Below are 20796 nucleotides of genomic sequence, written 5' to 3'. Positions count from 1 at the left end.
CTTCCTCAAATTTTCCCAAACGTCTTCTTGCGTTTGAGTCTTTTAACAACGCCGTTTCGGTCGACGAGATCATACACCAATCCATTATCCAAACTAGCGTCATAATCACGAGATTGAAAGTAACACATATTTGAATAACGTACAAACACATTTTCTTAGATCAAGGCAATGAAGAATGGATTAATTAAGGCTCGCAGTTCAGCACCACTTTGCTTTACTGTTCGGTGTCTTATACAGCTATTTAACGAAATCACGGTCTTTGCTAGATCTGTCCTTTTATGTGTCAGAAAACGCATTTTATGGCTCATTATACGGGCAGTGATTTGGGGGTGCCGAAAAACCGGAACTCACGTACATTAATTATGTATTCGTAGAAATTATTATGTACAATAATTACCATTCACAACAGTTTAATGAACTTGAAAGTTCATTGAATCTGGGATTTCATGAGGTTTGTACAGTAATAGTAAAATGACAAGTTAAAAGCACTGTCATACATTGGTTTTCCAATCAAATTTATTACGCAAAAGCTTTGTAAAATCAAAGCGACATTGACGAGTTCTACAGGCCACAAAAACTTAATCATATTTTCCATAAGTTGCAACAAACACAGAGACAAACGTGTGGCTCAATTAGCCAGGCAGAACAAACAGCTTTTGCAGACTAAGGCCTGTTTCAAACGTCGCATTTTACATGAGCCGAATGCATTTGAGACAAAAGATAATGAGGAATTTTATCTCATTTTCATTTGTTTTAAATGCATTCGGCGCATGTAAAATGCGACGTTTGAACCTGCCTAAATTATCTTATGCAGATTTCATTTTAATGCAAACATTATTGTTTGGGCGGGTTCCGTTTTTTGGAGCACAATGTATTAATCACATGCTTAATAAATATGCGTTACACAAAAGGTGGCTTACTTTTTGTTCTATTGGTGGTGTGTAAATATCTACCTGGGAAAAATGGAATGCTGGCCATGTTGGATGAAATTTGGATTGTAAATAATGAAAACCATTGTTAAACCATCCAACATGGCGGCTATGATGTAGATTTGAAACCAGGAATACTATGCCTTACAGATCACATTTACTACATTTATTTTCAATTAAGCTTAAAGTTTAACTGTCATACTGTACTGTACTTTCATAAATCAAATTAACTTTCAAAGTCTGGTAACCTAAATGACGTCCGAAGGCTGTTTACTTTTGCCAACTTTAGGATTACTGTAGTTTAATGAGGGATGGGAGAGGCATAAATTCATTTTCCCAAGTCTTAATCCGTAGAAAACAATTGATTTCAAAGGAGCTTAATACACTGCAGAACATGCATATAGTAATATGCGTCCCGTCCCACAGTTATCAAGTTTGCTACGTCACTGATAATACATACGATTACGAGTGTCGTTAATGAAGTTAGTTCTGTAGACTTAAAGTCATTATCATTCTTTCTTTTAATGCATTTCTCAGAGAAATTCTTTGCTTACCATCAACCTCCTAAGTTTTAGAAAACAATACTGTTTGCCCACGCCAGCTGAAGCATTGATAAAAAAATATTCTTTTGTATAAGAAGACCTCAACCATAGCTGAAAAGAAGCTCAATAAAATCACAATTAAATCCCTTGCGTTGTTAAAATCATACAACATAATAATGTTATAACTTTAAATTGCGGGAATTTATTGCACAAGAAAATGAGTTGATGATGATTAAGAACCAATGAACATCAAGAAAAGTTTGATTCTTTCAAATCAAACTATAAAATGTGACTACATTGTTATTATGTAGCATTCTTGCATGGTCTTGTTTTTCTCTTGTGAAAAGCAATCTAAAGTTACGCTCTTGCTGTACGGCTATGAAAACCGAACGTACTTGGCGCTATGGTTCGTACTTATTTTAGCCACGTCTTGACCCTCATTGGTACCGCATGGGAACGTATGGCTTTGCATCATCCCGGTAGCTTGATTCGCCATGGTTATTTGGCCAATGGAAAAGATTTAAATCATCGTGATGAAGGTTTTCAGCATCACGGTATTCTTGATTTAACAATTCATACGTACAAGATTCGAAATCGAACAAATTTGGCCTTATTTGGAAACAGAAATGTGGCGCTTAACTACTATAATTTTCGATGAAGGTTCTTTCAAGCACAATTTCAACAGGCATTATTGCTTTGATTTAACAACTTTACGTGTTACTTCGTCAAATCGTACAACATACAATTTTGGCCTTACAGACTGGATGAAAATTAGTGACACAAAAGATTACAATGGCCTTACAAAGGAGGATTAACAACAGGCTAAATAGGTAATCTTAATTAAAGGCATATACAGACTGGATGCACCCTTAAAATGACGAGTCAAAAGATACCACAATGGCCTTCTTAACAAAGGCGATTATCCAATAGGCTAAGTAGCCTTTCAACTTGCTTAAGGTCGTTTGATTGGATGAAACACTTTAAAAGTGACGAGTCAAAAGATACCACAATGGCCTTCTTAACAAAGGAGGATTATCCAATAGGCTAAATAGGCTTAAGCCAACTTAATTAAAGGTCGCATATACAGACTGGATGAAACACTTTACAAGTGACGAGTCGAAAAGATACCACAATGGCCTTCTTAACAAAGGCGGATTATCCAACAGGCTAAAGGCTTAAGCCAACTTAATTAAAGGTCGTATATACAGATTGGATGAAACACTTTACAAGTGACGAGTCGAAAAGATACCACAATGGCCTTCTTAACAAAGGCTGATTATCCAATAGGCCAAGTAGGCTTAAGACGACAGGCCCAGGCTTTCGAGAGGTCCGTTGTATTTAGACATAATTAGGATTTGGAAGTTTTTGCTAATCTGGTCTAGCTAAATGTGCTTAGGTTAGATCATGTATGCTGTTGAAAACCTGACGAGCAATTGAATGCAGAGAAAAATGGCTTTCGTATTATCTACTTTTGAACATTTCAAATGCGCAATGCTCAGAACTCATGAAGTATTAACTTTTCCTATTTCCCTGACCATGTCAATGATTTTTGAAATTTCGTTTGAACTATAAACTGAACTTTTCCCTAATTTTCACCCTATGGGGTTCAAACACGAAGTGCAAAAGTAAAGAAAAACTGAACTTAGTGGGAGGAGGATAAGTCATCGCTTAAATGCTCACTACTTCGTCTTAGCATACAGGCCCCTTATTTAATAATCCGCCACAGTAAATTCTTAACATCTGTGATCAAGTTTTGTTACATTCCACGCATACAGATCTGAAAGTTCTCGGGTCATCTGGACTAAAAATTTTTTCTGTAAGATGTTTATGAACACAAAACTGAAATAAAAGTGTTTTAAATACTGCAAAATACTTAGAACGTAGAAAGTCTCTCAAAGAACACAGAAGAGTGTCCTAAACTTTTGTGGCTGACATAGAAGCTCTTTTTAAATTTAAAATGCAGTTCGCTTTTGGACACGGCCAACAAAAAACCATTTACCGCGGTTGAAGATCTAGTTTCCTTCAAAGAGGACTTCATGCAAACGTTTTCGTTCGAGTTATCTTTTACAAGGAATGATTTCAGTGGTTTTCAGTATCTTCTTGTTACAAAAAAATGTTTGATAAGGCAAATGAATATTTTGACCACTTTTATTGAATATTTTGAACACTTTCATTGAATATTTTGACCATGTTCATTTTCTGTAAAACACGTCGAAATGAAAATAACGAAGTAAACGATCCTCCGTATGTACGCCTTGCGCATCTGTTTTTAGAAACTAAGTGACGAATAAACATCAAATCAAATATGGCAGAAAATTTGAAATATGAAACGTTATTGCTTTGCTTACCGTTTGAATGTCTATTATTGATGTCCTAACATATTTGGCAGCTTTTGCATGAAAATTCAATGCTAAATCTCATCATTAATGGAGGGGGATACTATTTAAAGTTTGCCTGCAATGTTACCACGATGAATTCGTTTTTGGCCGGTACGTAAAAAATAATGTTGTGAAGTTGTTGCAGCAAGGCATTTGGCGAAGATTATTTCTTGTGGTGGAATGAATGTGCGGACGGAATGAATAAACTGGCCTGTAAAAGGTTTGTAAGAACTCAACAATGTGTTACGGGTAAACCCAAGTAAGTTCTTCTCTTACTCTAACCTCAAGTTTTTTCAATTTAGCAATGTATCCAGACTTTCCCAGCTATCAGACCAACTGGAAAGGCTTGCTGCTGTTGACAAGCGTTTGCTGGACTTAGAGCAACTTCGCTATGTTACTCTTAAAATGCATCATTTACTCCAGACAACAGGTAATTGGACTTACGATAAATAATTACGAAGGAGATTCAATCACTGTTAACTTAAATCCGTGTTAGTTTTATCTTCATGATTTATTAATAAATATTGATTTGAATCAATAGAGGTTGTTTTTATTTCATACTTCTGTTTCTTGCATGAAATTTTTCACCATATAAACAAGAAACTGTTTGAAGTATAGTTTTAGTTAAGTTTAAATCACCATCAAAAGTTTACACACCTTAAACCTTGAATGGAGTTTACCCATGATTAAACAAATGATTTGTGTACTGTGATGCTATCTACTATAGTAACATGACATAATGACTTCAGTCATGATTAAATCACCATCGAATTCCCCGTTTTCCTTTAAAAATTGAGTTAGTACATGCTTGAATAAATAGCTTCTATGTATTTAGATTAGTTTCTGAAAAGAAGCAGTAGCATTTCTAATGATACATACATATATACGTTATGTATAAAAGAGCAGGATTGTTCACGTGGAATGGAGATATTGTTGTCATTTTTATCTTAAGAAGATGATTGGTTTGCTGTAGGAATGATGTTAGAATGTTTGTTGGCAATGTTTGTTCATATACTCACTTGTACCAGACTCATTTCTAAAGAGCATAATATATAAACACCACCCCACCCACCCCTCCCCGATGTAACATTCCTGCAACGGCCCTGGCATAATGTGTACTTGTTGTGTTGCTTGCTTGATGAGTAAGCTAGCTGAGTAAGAGTGAATAGAGTGGTGGATACTTGGGGTGAGGGGGTGGGTGGGTGAGGGGGCCCCCAGTATTTCAGAAAGTGTCTGCAACTGAGTGAATGAATAATCTATTTCCGCACACCAACCATTGTCAACATGAGTTGCTTTCCTCATCAGGGCATGCACTCATTAACAAATAAAAATTTTACAAGAATAGCAAGTTTACATGACTGTACTGTGGACACTAAATTCTATTAAATAAAAAGAAAGTTGGTCAAATATTTGCATTTACAATCACAAAATTACCTACTTTGGGAAAGCGAGCTGGGATTTTGCTTTGAAAACATCAATTGATGAAGAGTTCAAGATTAGTGGATTTTTTTGCTATTTGTGTTTTTTATGTTAGCTGGTTAATTTCAAGACCGTGTTTTGTACACAAGCTTGTAATTATTTAAATTAAGAATTTTGTCGTTTTAGACAAGGGCAAGAAAGAAAGTGTCGTCAAGATATGTGAGAAAATTGGAGCATTATTAAATCTTCTGGAGGTAAGGATATTTGTGAATGATACAATTTCAACTTACTCATGTAGTGACTTTTATCCAAGTTGCATTAAAATGCATTACTTACTGCACTGACCATAGACAACGGCTTACATTAGAAAGTTGGTATACCAACTTCGAACAAACCCCCCTGAACAGATCACAGCAATTACCGGCACCTTACAAACGACTTACTCACAATACAAACAAACGATTAACTAAAAACATTACACTTCACACTAATTCACAATGACAATACACAATTGACACCCACACATTTCCAGTACACACAATACAATGACGTAAGAACCAGATAACAAATACGCCTAACCTGACGTTTACTCCTCATTTGACTCTGAAGATGACTACAGCTAAGGTTGTAAACTACCTTATACAGATTATTACTCAAGACACACTCAACACAAACTCACACATCGTATATAGGTGATTACTCAAGACACACTCAACACAAACTCACACACCGTATATAGGTGATTACTCAGCACACACTCAACACAAACTCACACACCGTATATAGGTGATTACTCAAGACACACTCAACACAAACTCGCACACCGTATATAGGTGATTACTCACACACCTCAACACAAACTCACACACCGTATATAGGTGATTACTCAAGACACACTCAACACAAACTCGCGCACCGTATATAGGTGATTACTCAGCACACACTCAACACAAACTCACACACCGTATATAGGTGATTACTCAAGACACACTCAACACAAACTCGCACAGATCATTAGACGCTACTCTTCCGACATTGAGGCCAAACTTATTTTTCATCTCTCAAGATAAAATCTCTATTCGCATTTAAAGATCCACTTTCAGAACTTTCTAAATCTGTAGTAGTTTGTCAATTTTTCCGTGCGAGATGCTATTCTCGCTATATTAGTGAAACTTCTCGCCAAACTATCCACCAGGATAAAGGAACTCGCTCAAACAGACAAAAACTTCACTATCTAGAAACATGTTAATGCCTCTCCTTCATGTAAAGCTAAATTTTCATCTTCCTGTTTTAAAATCATCGACACAGGTCAATCAACTTTCTCTCTCAAAACCAAAGAAGCTCTTCACATTAACAAAACTAATCTTGATTTAAATGATCAAATTCACCACTACAACACTATATCTACTTTACAATATGACTTTTTATGTGAATAGTTCAATAATCCTAATTGAAATTAAATCATAATACCATTCATAGTAAATACTTTATTTATATTGCAGCTTCTTATATAATGTATCTTATCACTCAACACTAATCATTCTGCACTGAAGATGGCATTCTGATAATGTCAAAACATGTTTGCGCTCAAAAAATTCACACTCGCCATTAGAATTTCTGTTTGCTAAATCCGACATATACTCAGTTCGGTTGTGTCAATTACATTCATGTGTATTTTTTCATTCAAAAAGAAGTTTCGTTTTACCTAGAATTGCAGTGATTTTCAAGTACTGCAGAATGTCTTGGGTTGTCTATTAGAATTGTTGAATGCTGGTGAGATATTTTTTATTGAGTAAGAGACTACGTAAATTCATTTGGATTGTCTATTGGAATTGTATAATGTATAATTTGATAAGATGTTTGTTATACGTATATTTAGTAAGGAAATGCAATGCCTTTTGGGCTGTTTGAAAGGACGCAATTGTCAAATTCAATGGGCAAAAAAGCTAAACTGAAATGACTGCATTAATTGAAATGGGCTTAAATATGTCGTTTCACGAGATAAAAAGCCTGGGAAAGGTTCGACTTATGTACATCATTTTCATGGGAATTTGTTCATTGTTTAATTTCAGGAAAAAAGAGTTTCACAGTACTTGGTAATAATGGTTGTGTGGATGTTTTGCTAAAGATGTTGAAATTGGAAATATCAGATTCACCTAATGTGGAAGAAATGTTTGCATTGATTCATTCAGTACTCGCAAAAATTGCAGTCAAAGGTGATTTTGTGATCATTGCTTTCTTTTACAAAACAGCTAAGAACAAGTTGCATAAGCCTTTTGATTTTTGTGTTACACAATTCTTATTAATGAGGCTTGTTTTTTGCAGTTCATAATCACATTACAAATGGTTTTCCAAGTCTAAAGAACAAAATGTAAAATTTTTTATACCTATTTAGTTTAAGCCCTCCTTTATTTGCTAGGTACATGATTTGTATATTGTTCATACGTTGTATGTAAAGTGTTTGTACGTTGTATGTAAAGTGTTTGTACTTTGTATGTAAAGTGTTTGTACGTTGTATGTAAAGTGTTTGTACGTTGTATGTAAAGTGTTTGTACGTTGTATGTAAAGTGTTTGTACGTTGTATGTAAAGTGTTTGTACGTTGTATGTAAAGTGTTTGTACGTTGTATGTAAAGTGTTCATATACGTTGTATGTAAAGAATGTTTGTACTTTGTATGTAAAGTGTTTGTTTGTATGTAAAGTGTTTGTACGTTGTATGTAAAGTGCTTTGGCAGGTTGTTTTGCTGTTTGTACGTTGTATGTAAAGTGTTTGTACGTTGTATGTAAAGTTTTAACGTTGCATGTAAAGGTTTGTACGTCAGTATGTAAATTGTACGTTGTAATGTGCCTGTTTGTACGTTGTATGTAAAGTTTGTACGTTGTATGCAAAGGTCTTGTAACGTCAGTAAAATGTTTTACGTTGCATGTAATTGTTTGCCAGGTTGTTTGTAAAGTGTTTGCTACGTTGCTGTAAATTGTCAGCGCCGTAGTAAAGTCTTTTACGTTGTATGTAAAGTGTTTATACGTTGTATGTAAAGTGTTTATACGTTGTATGTAAAGTGTTTGTAGGTTGTGTGTGTTTGTACGTTGTATGTAAAGTGTTTGTACGTTGTATGTAAAGCTGTTTGTACGTTGTATGTAAAGTGTTTGTACGTTGTATGTAAAGTGTTGGGTATGTAAAGTGTTGTACTTGTATGTAAAGTGTTTGTACGTTGTATGTAAAGTGTTTGTAGTTGTATGTGTGTTTGTACGTTGTATGTAAAGTGTTTGTACGTTGTATGTAAAGTGTTTGTACGTTGTATGTAAAGTGTTTGTACGTTGTATGTAAAGTGTTTGTATCGTCGTTCAGTAAAGTGTTTGTACGTTGTATGTAAAGTGTTTGTACGTTGTATGTAAAGTGTTTGTACGTTGTATGTAAAAGTGTTTGTACGTTGTATGTAAAGTGTTTGTACGTTGTATGTAAAGTGTTTGTACGTTGTATGTAAAGTGTTTGTACGTTGTATGTAAAGTGTTTGTACGTTGTATGTAAAGTGTTTGTACGTTGTATATAAATTGTTTGTACGTTGAATGTAAATTGTATGAAGCTACGTATCTTCAAATAGTTGCGTGCATGGAATAAACTTTATCTTAGATGTACATGTGTACTCCGGATTTATTTCTGGTTAAACGTTTTGGTTACTGCATTATGTTGTATAATGCTTCATTATGTATGTTATATGATTGTATAGATCGCAAGTTTCCTGTGAAATTTCGTTTGACCGGCTGTCTTCAAATCACCATTGAAATGATCAAGCAAAATGTGAACAACTTTAAAGTTTTGCATCCGTCTCTCTTGGTTATGAAGCATGCATGTGGGAGTAGTAAGTATCTACATATATAGCATGCATGTGGAAGTAGTAAGTATCTACATATATACCATGCATGTGGAAGTAGTAAGTATCTACATATATACCATGCATGTGGAAGTAGTAAGTATCTACATATATACCATGCATGTGGAAGTAGTAAGTATCTACATATATACCATGCATGTGGAAGTAGTAAGTATCTACATATATACCATGCATGTGGAAGTAGTAAGTATCTACATATATACCATGCATGTGGAAGTAGTAAGTATCTACGTATATACCATGCATGTGGGAGTAGTAAGTATCTACATATATACCATGCATGTGGAAGTAGTAAGTATCTACATATATACATAATCAAAGATGGTAAATGATTGCAATTTTTACATAGTGTAAGTAAGGCTTCGTATTTTCAATTACGTGGTTTTAAAAACTTGGTTTGTTTCTAAGTGTGTTGTATTTTTAAAGGTGTGAATTGCAGTGTTCTCAACAAAGCAGGATTCATTAACATATTGTTTCGTATTTTGTCGAATTGTGGACATAGAAAAATTACAACGTTGAAGTAAGTATCTACGTAAGAACAGCATAAAGTGAATGATTTGAATCCGGGAGTATCGTTACATGTTTGTAGATGTAGATCGTCCAGGTTTGTATAGTCCTGAGAAGGACTGTTTTTGTTGTTGTTGACTGACGTTTCGACAACCTTAGCGGTAGTCATCTTCAGAGTCAAAAGCGGCAGTCATCTTCAGAGTCAAAAGCGGTAGTCATCTTCAGACTCAAAAGCGGTAGTCATCTTCAGACTCAAAAGCGGTAGTCATCTTCAGACTCAAAAGCGGTAGTCATCTTCAGAGTAAAAAGCGGCAGTCATCTTCAGAGTCAAAAGCGGTAGTCATCTTCAGACTCAAAAGCGGTAGTCATCTTCAGAGTAAAAAGCGGTAGTCATCTTCAGAGTCAAAGCGGCAGTCATCTTCAGAGTCAAAGCGGTAGTCATCTTCAGAGTCAAAGCGGTAGTCATCTTCAGAGTAAAAAGCGGTAGTCATCTTCAGAGTAAAAAGCGGTAGTCATCTTCAGAGTAAAAAGCGGTAGTCATCTTCAGAGTAAAAAACGGTAGTCATCTTCAGAGTCAAAAGCGGTAGTCATCTTCAGAGTCAAAAGCGGCAGTCATCTTCAGAGTCAAAAGCGGTAGTCATCTTCAGAGTCAAAAGCGGCAGTCATCTGCAGAGTCAAAAGCGGTAGTCATCTTTAGAGTCAAAAGCGGTAGTCATCTCCATTTTGACACTGAAGATGACTACCGCTAAGGTTGTCGAAACGTCAGTCAACAACAACAAAAACAGTCCTTCTCTGGACTATACTAGCCTGGACGATCTACATCTACAAACACGTAAGAACTGCATCTTATCAATACTTTACTTTTTTTTTTAACTCTAAAATTATTTTTTAAAGTGTCTTTAACAGGGTCGGAGAAGTACGTAAAAATTGCATCTTATTGACACCATACTTTTTTTAACTCTAAAATTATTTTTTAAAATATAAATCATTGTGCAGTGGCGGAAACTTTCGAAATTATTGTGTGTATGGAGGGAGAGGGGCTCGTCCTCAATGCATGAAATTTCTAGGGAGATTCCAGGGCATGCCTATTGGTATACTTTCAAATTTTGATCTCAGGAAATATAAGTTTTACGTACACATAATCCTACGCACACAAGCTCTAATGCGTCTACTGGTACTTTAACAGTACAGAAGTCTATCTAATAGTTATTATTTAACATCGCAGTTATGTTATGTGGGTGTGATTTTAGGGATTTGGCACCAGGGTTTAAATCTTCCCCACCCCCCTGTTTAGTATTTGCCACTAATGTTGTATGTGGGTGTTGCTACGTATTCTACATCTCTTCGTTACTTTCCCATATTTTAATCATCCCTTTACCCGACAATTTATTTTTAAATTCCTTACTAGTTTTTTTTTCTTGTTTCCTTTTCTGAACATTTAGGCTTGTACTCGATCTCATTGCCGTTTCTGTGAAATCAAGTAAGTTGTGTGTTTCCCGAACTTTACCTAGTATACATACGTACTTATATTACACTGTAGAAATTTAAATGCTGAGTTTTTTACAGATGTTTTACCTTGCTTTGAAATAAGAATGGATTTTCCAAAGGCTGAACTTTCAACAACTGCTCTATTAACTGTGATTTTATGATTTGAATTATGTTTCCTTCACTAAGTGCTTGGTGTGCATAAATAATGTCTCTACAAAAACTCTTTGCCTCCCTCCCCACCCCCACCCAACCCCGCATAAAATTCCTTACTATAAAACCCAGCATGGTTGAAGGTCGAACACGATACTGAACCTGAAAGGTCAAGATTGAATTTTTTGATGAATTTCATCAATTTTAGAAGGCGCTGCTGTAAAAGCTGTGAATATAAATGGAGTGGAAATTCTTCTCAAAATGTTCGTTGATTGGCATAGAACCGATCATCATAATAGACAAACTGCTATTCGAAAAGCACTTCTTAACTCTCTCAAAGCATTGGTATCTACGAGTAAGTATTATGTAACACGTTGTTATATGCTCATCCTTTATTGGCTGTTTATAATCACGTGACATAAAATCGAAATTCTCTTTTCAATGAGCTTGGAAAGCGATCAGCGCACACATTTTATAATTGAATTGTTTGACGTGTGATTGTAACGAATGATCAGCGAATCAGATGAATGTTTGATTATCCGTGTGTTGTGTACTGTAGTCGGTCATAGAATAGGGAGCTTTAGCTAGAGTACGACTACGACAACGAGTACGAAATTTGACCTTGTAAGGGAATGGCACGAGCAAGTTTGTTGTCGTTGTCGCTTCGTCAAAATTTAGTTTTAGCTATAGAAACAGAACGAGTCTTTTTATTGTGTAAAACACAGAAGTTTGCAAAGCAGATACGGCTCTATTTGTCAATAATGATATCAACAAATCGGTAATACTGACTTTGCAAGAATATAGGACTCTATAGACTGAACAATCTTCACTATTTTAAGTTTTATGTACGGTACATTTGTACTACTTTATTGTTTGTTTACCTTTCACTTTGCGTACGAAATACATGAAAGTTTTGCAGGTCATATTTTCCTTTTTAATGCACATCTGCGCTCAAAAAAGGTTCTAAATTAAAGCCTTGATGCTCGAAAATAGTGCTGTAAACTAATTTCTTACAGAATGAAGAAATATATCTACTTTCTTTGCTTAAAAGGACATCGTAGTCGCGACTACGAATTTTTTACAAAACATCGTACTCAGATTGATGGCGGCTACGTGTTTTTGTTGTCGCAACAATGTTTTCGCGCCAAAATGACGTAAATCGTACTCGTAGTCTTTGCTAAAACTCTCTAATGATGTTAAAAACATAACATGATGCTTCTCGTCGCTAAGGAAAGTTTTACAGTGAAAATCCAATTATGGTGAATTTAAAATATGTTATCAATTGCGTGGAGCTGTTTGATACATAATTCTTTTGGTCGAATCTGGTTCAAGTGCCCCTGTTAGCAAAAGATTTTATATGCGATATTAAGTCCTGGTGTGATGTTGAAAACATCGGTGAAAAAAGTCATTAATTTAGTCCAACCATCCCATTTTTATCGTGGTTTTAAAGCTGCCAAAAATGACTTTTTGACGGACCTTGTCTTTTGTCAAAAAAGTCTGGACCGATTTATTTGTGACATCATGCAAGAGACACGTCAATATAAAATATACATACCAACTACCTTGGATGACGTCAGAATTTGGCTAGACCCAGACTTCCTGCGACGACGGACAAGGTCCATTCAAAGGCAACCATAAACCACTGTAAGATTGCAACGATTAGTCCAAATTAATTTTTTTTTTCACTGATGTGCCAGAAATCACATCTAGATTTAATATTGCAAATAGAAAGTTTTGCTGAAAGTTTTGCTTCGTTCTACTTTGGGAATAAAGATTCGAGGATCATTTTGTAGAATTTTATGTTGGGCATATTTTCTTTCTAATACGAGTCTGTTTCCCGCCCGGCAAATGTCTCACTATTATTTTGTACATTAAAGCAATTTCGATGACGTTATGTTTCAACCAGATTGGTTCAAGTAAATGGCTTACAATCTTTAATCTTGAATTTTCTTTGTGTTATTTGCTAATAATAATGTTGAATTTGTTATTTTCTTATCAGAGGCCGGAAAATCATCATTTTTAAAATTGGACGGCATGAAAACGCTTTATGTGTCGGCAATTGATACCAATGAAAGTAAGTTACAATTCTTATTGTACTCAGTGTACTTCCTGCCGCGTGTCACCCGCTCATGCGGATAAAAGAAGCTTGTACTCAGTGTACTTCCTGCCGCGTGTCACCCGCTCATGCGGATAAAAGAAGCTTGTACTCAGTGTACTTCCTGCCGCGTGTCACCCGCTCATGCGGATAAAAAGCTTGTACTCAGTGTACTTCCTGTCGCGTGTCACTCGCTCAGGCGGATAAAAGAAGCTTGTGCTCAGTGTACTTCCTGTCGCGTGTCACTCGCTCAGGCGGATAAAGAAGCTTGTGCTCAGTGTACTTCCTGCCGCGTGTCACTCGCTCAGGCGGATAAAGAAGCTTGTACTCAGTGTACTTCCTGCCGCGTGTCACTCGCTCAGGCGGATAAAAGAAGCTTGTACTCAGTGTACTTCCTGCCGCGTGTCACTCGCTCAGGCGGATAAAGAAGCTTGTACTCAGTGTACTTCCTGCCGCGAGTCACTCGCTCATGCGGATAAAGAAGCTTGTACTCAGTGTACTTCCTGCCGCGAGTCACTCGCTCAGGCGGATAAAGAAGCTTGTACTCAGTGTACTTCCTGCCGCGAGTCACTCGCTCAGGCGGATAAAGAAGCTTGTACTCAGTGTACTTCCTGCCGCGAGTCACTCGCTCAGGCGGATAAAAAGCTTGTACTCAGTGTACTTCCTGCCGCGTGTCACTCGCTCATGCGGATAAAGAAGCTTGTACTCAGTGTACTTCCTGCCGCGTGTCACTCGCTCAGGCGGATAAAGAAGCTTGTACTCAGTGTACTTCCTGCCGCGAGTCACTCGCTCAGGCGGATAAAAAGCTTGTGCTCAGTGTACTTCCTGCCGCGTGTCACTCGCTCAGGCGGATAAAGAAGCTTGTACTCAGTGTACTTCCTGCCGCGTGTCACTCGCTCATGCGGATAAAAAAGCTTGTACTCAGTGTACTTCCTGCCGCGTGTCACTCGCTCAGGCGGATAAAAGAAGCTTGTACTCAGTGTACTTCCTGCCGCGTGTCACTCGCTCATGCGGATAAAAGAAGCTTGTGCTCAGTGTACTTCCTGCCGCGAGTCACTCGCTCAGGCGGATAAAAGAAGCTTGTACTCAGTGTACTTCCTGCCGCGAGTCACTCGCTCAGGCGGATAAAAGAAGCTTGTACTCAGTGTACTTCCTGCCGCGAGTCACTCGCTCAGGCGGATAAAAGAAGCTTGTGGTCAGTGTACTTCCTGCCGCGACGCAATTCTCAATTGTATATTGTAAAATAACATATCTACAACTAACCTCGTTCAAATTCTACTAAATAATTGGTTGTAGTGTTTTTGACTTCGTTGTTTAATGTACATTTCACCGCTTCGTTCGCCTGAGAGAATTTAGCATTGCGATTTGGAAGAATTTATCTGTCGTGTTCTTGTTTATGGAGTTAAAGCTTACAACACTACCATCCTGTTGTTATTTTATAAAACAATTATTTAATACTTTTCAAGTGTTTAGATGGCTTTATCAAAAAATAATATGATCACTCGTCTCATCACCTTGTTTTATGTCGAAACATGTTTGCTCTCGAAAAAATCTTCATTTTTTGAAAATATTATTCTTTATATCATTTGAAACTTGCATGTCATAGAATTTAGACTCTCTCACTAATATTTCGTTTTGATTTTATTAGAAAAAGAATTCGGTCTAAACAGTGTCATTGTCCAGATTCTGCGACTATGCATGCCGGACAATAATCTTCCATTGACGGATAAAAATTTAGTGGTGAGATTTGATCTTCCTACAAAAGACGATCGTCCCATTTCTGCCGACGACCAGGATCCAGTATCAGACTCGACTGATAATGGTAGTGATGAAGGTAAATCATTTGTCTGTACCAAGTGAAAAGTTTTCACAAACCTACACACGTGCATATAATATCAAATAAAAAATGTTTACAGAATTGCATTAGGACAGTGAGTGGAAGGTTTACAGATATTGATTTATATGATATGCTTGTTAAGTTGAGAAAAGAAAAACATAATTTGTGTGTTTCATTACTAAAAACATGATGTTGTCATTTAGATGTAGTACAGGAAAAAATATTTGTTACCATGGATTTATGTGACGTGTATTTATTTTATTTTTGCTCATATATCGATTTCGTTCGTACAGAAGACTCGTCGCCATTGTTTTCTGAGGAAGATAACTTTTCTCTTGCTGAAAGTCAAGACGATTCAGAGGGGCTCGTGAAACAAGAAGAAATTTCTTTTAATAAGGAGTCGCCAACAAAGAGAACAAGATCCGATCTTATCACCATGTATGAACATTTCTTTCCAGAAATGGGTCTTTTAAAGGTAAACTGTTCGAGCAGTGCAGGATGTTTGTAATTGTTTTTTAAATATGTCTTTAACAGCTGTTCTCAACTAGTTTGTAAACCCGGGTGCTCATCTGAAATAGTCGAACTTGGTTCGACGTTATTGCGCCTTACTAAATTATCAGCAGTTGTAGTCACTTCAAATTCCATTAAGATTTGGGGTTTTAAAAATAATGACATCTTCATATGTCGGTTTTTGCACAAACTTAGCAACTATGACAGAATAATTCTTCAATTTCCAGTTCATGATGAACGTTTTTTGTTGTGAATTTTATTTTTTGATTGTTTGCATTGTGAAATTTTAATTTGGAAAGCAAAAACTGTTTCTTCGCTAAAAAATAAATTAGTTGATGAACGCGTTTTAAATTATCTTAGATATTTAATGTCGTGACCATAAAACTAACGGTTATTGAAATACAGTCATCGCCACTTTTACACCATCAATCTCGCAAAATGCGATATCATATTGATGCTTTGCAACCGTGTGATTACCGTATGTTGTTGCTTTGTAACCGTGTGATTACCGTATGTTCATGCATTCTAACCGTGTGATTACCGTATGTTCATGCATTGTTACCGTGTGATTACCGTATGTTCATGCATTCTAACCGTGTGATTACCGTATGTTCATGCATTGTTACCGTGTGATTACCGTATGTTCATGCATTGTAACCGTGTGATTACCGTATGTTCATGCAATGTAACCGTGTGATTACCGTATGTTCATGCATTCTAACCGTGTGATTACCGTATGTTCATGCATTCTAACCGTGTGATTACCGTATGTTCATGCATTGTAACCGTGTGATTACCGTATGTTCATGCATTCTAACCGTGTGATTACCGTATGTTCATGCATTGTTACCGTGTGATTACCGTATGTTCATGCATTGTAACCGCGTGATTACCGTATGTTCATGCATTGTAACCGTGTGATTACCGTATGTTCATGCATTGTAACCGTGTGATTACCGTATGTTCATGCAATGTAACCGCGTGATTACCGTATGTTCATGCAATGTAACCGCGTGATTACCGTATGTTCATGCATTGTAACCGCGTGATTACCGTATGTTCATGCATTGTAACCGCGTGATTACGTATGTTCATGCATTGTAACCGCGTGATTACCGTATGTTCATGCAATGTAACCGTGTGATTACCGTATGTTCGTGCATTCTAACCGTGTGATTGCCGTATGTTCATGCATTGTAACCGCGTGATTACCGTATGTTCATGCATTGTAACCGCGTGATTACGTATGTTCATGCATTGTAACCGCGTGATTACCGTATGTTCATGCATTGTTACCGTGTGATTACCGTATGTTCATGCATTGTAACCGTGTGATTACCGTATGTTCAGACTTCGTAACCGTGTGACTGGAATCATATAATGTAACCGTGCGGTTTTGCTCATGCATTGTAACCGTTTGTTTATACTCGTGTTTTATAAGCGTTTGGTTTTGATCATTTCCTACTGTACGTTTCATATCGTGGATTGCACTCTTTATAGTCACATGACGATGTTTGATGATTGTTGTGTTTTGTGTAGACCGAATTTATGGTTGTGATGTAATTGAAGTCAGGTGTACATATAAACTATTTTTTACGTAATATCTTTATGATTTTCTTTTGATTCGCTATCTCATATTGTTACCAGTAAGAGGCTAAATTCGTATATTTTCACAGGAAAAATCGACTGAAAATGGAAGTGAAGATGATGCTTCCACTTCGCTCTATCCTTCAATAGTCATTCCTACGGCTAGCACTGATCTCTCACAGTTATACTGTAACAATAAATGTAGTGATACCTCTGACGAAATTTCGGCCGGCTATTTAAGGTGAGCACGTTGAATGTTTTTAGTTACTAAAGTTTTACTCGATACTTACATGACGTCCTTGCAAGGTGGAAACTTCAAAGCTATCTATGGTACACTACAATGATTATCATTTTGACATAAGACATAAAACTTTTTAGAAAACACAATTTTATAAACAGAATTTCTCTTGAACAGTTTCTTACCATAACTGAAGTAAAAATCATTCCTTTCGACGTCAAATTCGCTGAAAATTTTATTGTTTGTAAATTATAATTCAGGTTCCCTGAGCTCCCAGTAAGTGTATTTTTACTTTTAATCACGTGGTCAATGATTCAGATGATCTCAAAAACTTTGCGTACACTGGATTGCTTCATGATCACCACACTCTTTATTGAACATCTCCGATACTGGATGTTTTGCCGAAAACTTTAAACTTTTAAACATGAATATGTTTTTTGTTTAGGGCTTCGTTTAACAGCTGTAAGTACACTTACTGTATTATTTTTTAGCGAACGAAGAGAAGTTTCCTCATCAACGTCTCTGCTACTTGAAACGTCGAGAACTCTTGCCGAGGACACCGTTACTGAAAATTTTGACCGTTGGAAGTGTAGAAGTTTTGCTGACTTCGTCCAGAAAGCGTTTCCAGACATCTATGGGCATATGCCCCCACTAAATCCTGAGCCTTTATACTCCAAAAAACCTGGAATATCAAGGTATCATCTTACTTAAAGCGACTTCGGTTAATAGTATCACAGAAGATGGAATATAGAGAAGGGTCACTCTTGTCGGAGCTTTTGATGGTTTAGTCCTCGCGCATGTTGTGTCGCGCATTTCGGCAGCCATTATACAAGCAAGATATTTAGGGATTTTCACTTGTTCCCAACCACTGAAATGAGACGACGTCATTTCTTATAGTGAAATATTTTCTATTTCATTGTGAAGAAATGACGTCATGTAATTGCAGTAGATGGAAACATGTGGAAAACCTTAAGTATCTTGTTGGAATGATGGCAGACGTGAGGACGCGGTGCACTCTTGAGTGGCCCTTCTGTATGATTTTTATTCTGTGACAGTATTATGTTGGTCTATGATTGCCCTATGAATTGTTTTTATTCAAGTCTCTATGAAAGTAAATTGAATTTCAAAAGAAATCAGTAGGGCACAACTGAATATATGAATATACACACCCCATTTAACGTTCTAGTTACGCCTCTGTCTAGGACAAGAGATTTTTTCTTGTCTTTAGTGAAATTTCTCTCAGAACTGTTATGGCCGATTTCTATTCAGTGCACATTGTCGGGCGATCGACTTTTGGGGATGATTGCATGAGCCCCGTTTGCCTGGATTCAGCGAAGCGTTAAATAGTTTTGGCAAATGGAAAAGATTGAATCCTTCAGAACAAAAAAACTTTTTTGAGTAATTTCGCAATGCTCCGTTTTTGTACAATTGCAAAATCTTTAAAATGAGAACGAATAATTTAGCTTCATTAGAAAATTACACTAAAAAGACTTATGACGCTGAAGAAAAGGTTGTGAGTTTTACGCTTGAAGTTTTGACTCTTTCAATGACTCAAAATCTTTTCACGCCTCGCTGAATCCAGGTTACGTGGCTCATGTGAACAGCCCCTAGGACAAGAAAATTTTTCTTGTCTTTAGTGAACGTTCTCCTAAAACTGTTATCGCTGATTTCTATTCAGTGATTGCTTGAGCCCCGGTAGCCGGGACTCAGCGAAGCTTTAATGGTTTTGGCCTATCGAAAAGATTGAATCCTTCATAACCGAAAAACGTTTTCGAGCAATTTCACAATGCTCTGACTTTGTACAATCTTTAAAAGGAAAACAAATAATTTAGCCTGATTTGAAAATTACACTAAAAAGACATACGACGCTTGAGAAAAGGCTGTAAGTTTACGCTTGAAGTTTTGACTCCTTCCAATGACTCGAAATCATTTCTCGTCTTGCTGAATACTGGTTTATCGGGATCATTTAAAAACTCCCTTGGAGATTATTTTCTTTTCGATTCTAAGTTCTTGAGCGAAACAATTCCACACTGCAGCACACAGTTCAAAATAGAGTGATCGCAAAAGGTCGATCGCGCGAAGGTTTACACTGAATGGAAAGCTGTTTTTGTATTTTCTGTGTAAAATAACTTCTTTCTTTCTATTTTTCCTTTCTATGTCAATCCAGTTTTTTTCTTTGAGTGATTCTAACTTTTTACAACTGAATTTTTTTCTTGCCGACAAGAAAAATTTTCTGGGACCTATTGACCGGTACATATGATAGCCTCAGTTATGCTGTCCGCTATATCATAGGCAGCCTCGGATATGAGTTATTTGTGATTTTCTTTTCCACCTAGGTCGATGTTACTGAAGGACTTTGAACGGGTGCTTAATCGTCCGACGTTTTCAGATAGAGTTGTTTATGACTTGGATAGTTTAAGGAATTGTACTGGTGCGTCTGTATCATCGTTCAATGTCTCGTGCCAGTCCTCAGATATACCAAAGTATGCTCTTGACCCTAGCAGCTTATGTCTTTATTATCGTTCAATGTTTTGTGCCAGTCCTCAGATATACCAAAGCATGCTCTTGACCTTAGCAGTTTATGTCTGTATCATCGTTCAATGTCTCGTGCCAGTCCTCAGATATACAAAAGTATGCTCTTGACCTTAGCAGTTTATGTCTGTATCATCGTTCAATGTCTCGTGCCAGTCCTCAGATATACAAAAGTATGCTCTTGACCTTAGCAGTTTATGTCTGTATCATCGTTCAATGTCTCGTGCCAGTCCTCAGATATACCAAAGCATGCTCTTGACCCTAGCAGTTTATGTCTGTATCATCGTTCAATGTCTCGTGCCAGTCCTCAGATATACCAAAGTATGCTCTTGACCTTAGCAGTTTATGTCTGTATCATCGTTCAATGTCTCGTGCCAGTCCTCAGATATACCAAAGTATGCTCTTGACCTTAGCAGTTTATGTCTGTATCATCGTTCAATGTCTTGTGCCAGTCCTCAGATATACCAAAGCATGCTCTTGACCCTAGCAGTTTATGTCTGTATCATCGTTCAATGTCTCGTGCCAGTCCTCAGATATACCAAAGTATGCTCTTGACCTTAGCAGTTTATGTCTGTATCATCGTTCAATGTCTCGTGTCAGTCCTCAGATATACCAAAGTATGCTCTTGACCTTAGCAGTTTATGTCTGTATCATCGTTCAATGTCTCGTGCCAGTCCTCAGATATACCAAAG

At 36.8% G+C, this 20796-nt stretch overlaps 1 protein-coding gene across 1 annotated transcript in view; it reads left to right on the top strand.

Annotated features, from left to right (window-relative positions):
* The first annotated feature begins 3780 nt into the window (after positions 1-3780).
* Positions 3781-20796, top strand: part of LOC124454618 (cytosolic carboxypeptidase 1-like) — a 37130-nt gene continuing 20114 nt past the window's right edge. The window contains exons 1-16 of the mRNA XM_047005399.1: positions 3781-3919; positions 3995-4069; positions 4152-4279; positions 5455-5522; positions 6978-7041; positions 7341-7484; positions 8996-9127; positions 9587-9680; positions 11110-11147; positions 11514-11660; positions 13305-13379; positions 15049-15234; positions 15531-15712; positions 17424-17575; positions 18064-18267; positions 19909-20055. Of these exons, the coding sequence (XP_046861355.1) occupies positions 3879-3919; positions 3995-4069; positions 4152-4279; positions 5455-5522; positions 6978-7041; positions 7341-7484; positions 8996-9127; positions 9587-9680; positions 11110-11147; positions 11514-11660; positions 13305-13379; positions 15049-15234; positions 15531-15712; positions 17424-17575; positions 18064-18267; positions 19909-20055 (1877 nt within the window). The 5' untranslated portion in view covers positions 3781-3878. The remainder of the gene's footprint in view (positions 3920-3994; positions 4070-4151; positions 4280-5454; positions 5523-6977; positions 7042-7340; positions 7485-8995; positions 9128-9586; positions 9681-11109; positions 11148-11513; positions 11661-13304; positions 13380-15048; positions 15235-15530; positions 15713-17423; positions 17576-18063; positions 18268-19908; positions 20056-20796) is intronic.

This window comes from Xenia sp. Carnegie-2017, unplaced genomic scaffold (genome assembly GCF_021976095.1).
Source record: "Xenia sp. Carnegie-2017 unplaced genomic scaffold, XeniaSp_v1 HiC_scaffold_3, whole genome shotgun sequence".
Taxonomy (NCBI): domain Eukaryota; kingdom Metazoa; phylum Cnidaria; class Anthozoa; order Malacalcyonacea; family Xeniidae; genus Xenia; species Xenia sp. Carnegie-2017.
This window is presented reverse-complemented; position numbering and strand designations above follow the sequence as displayed.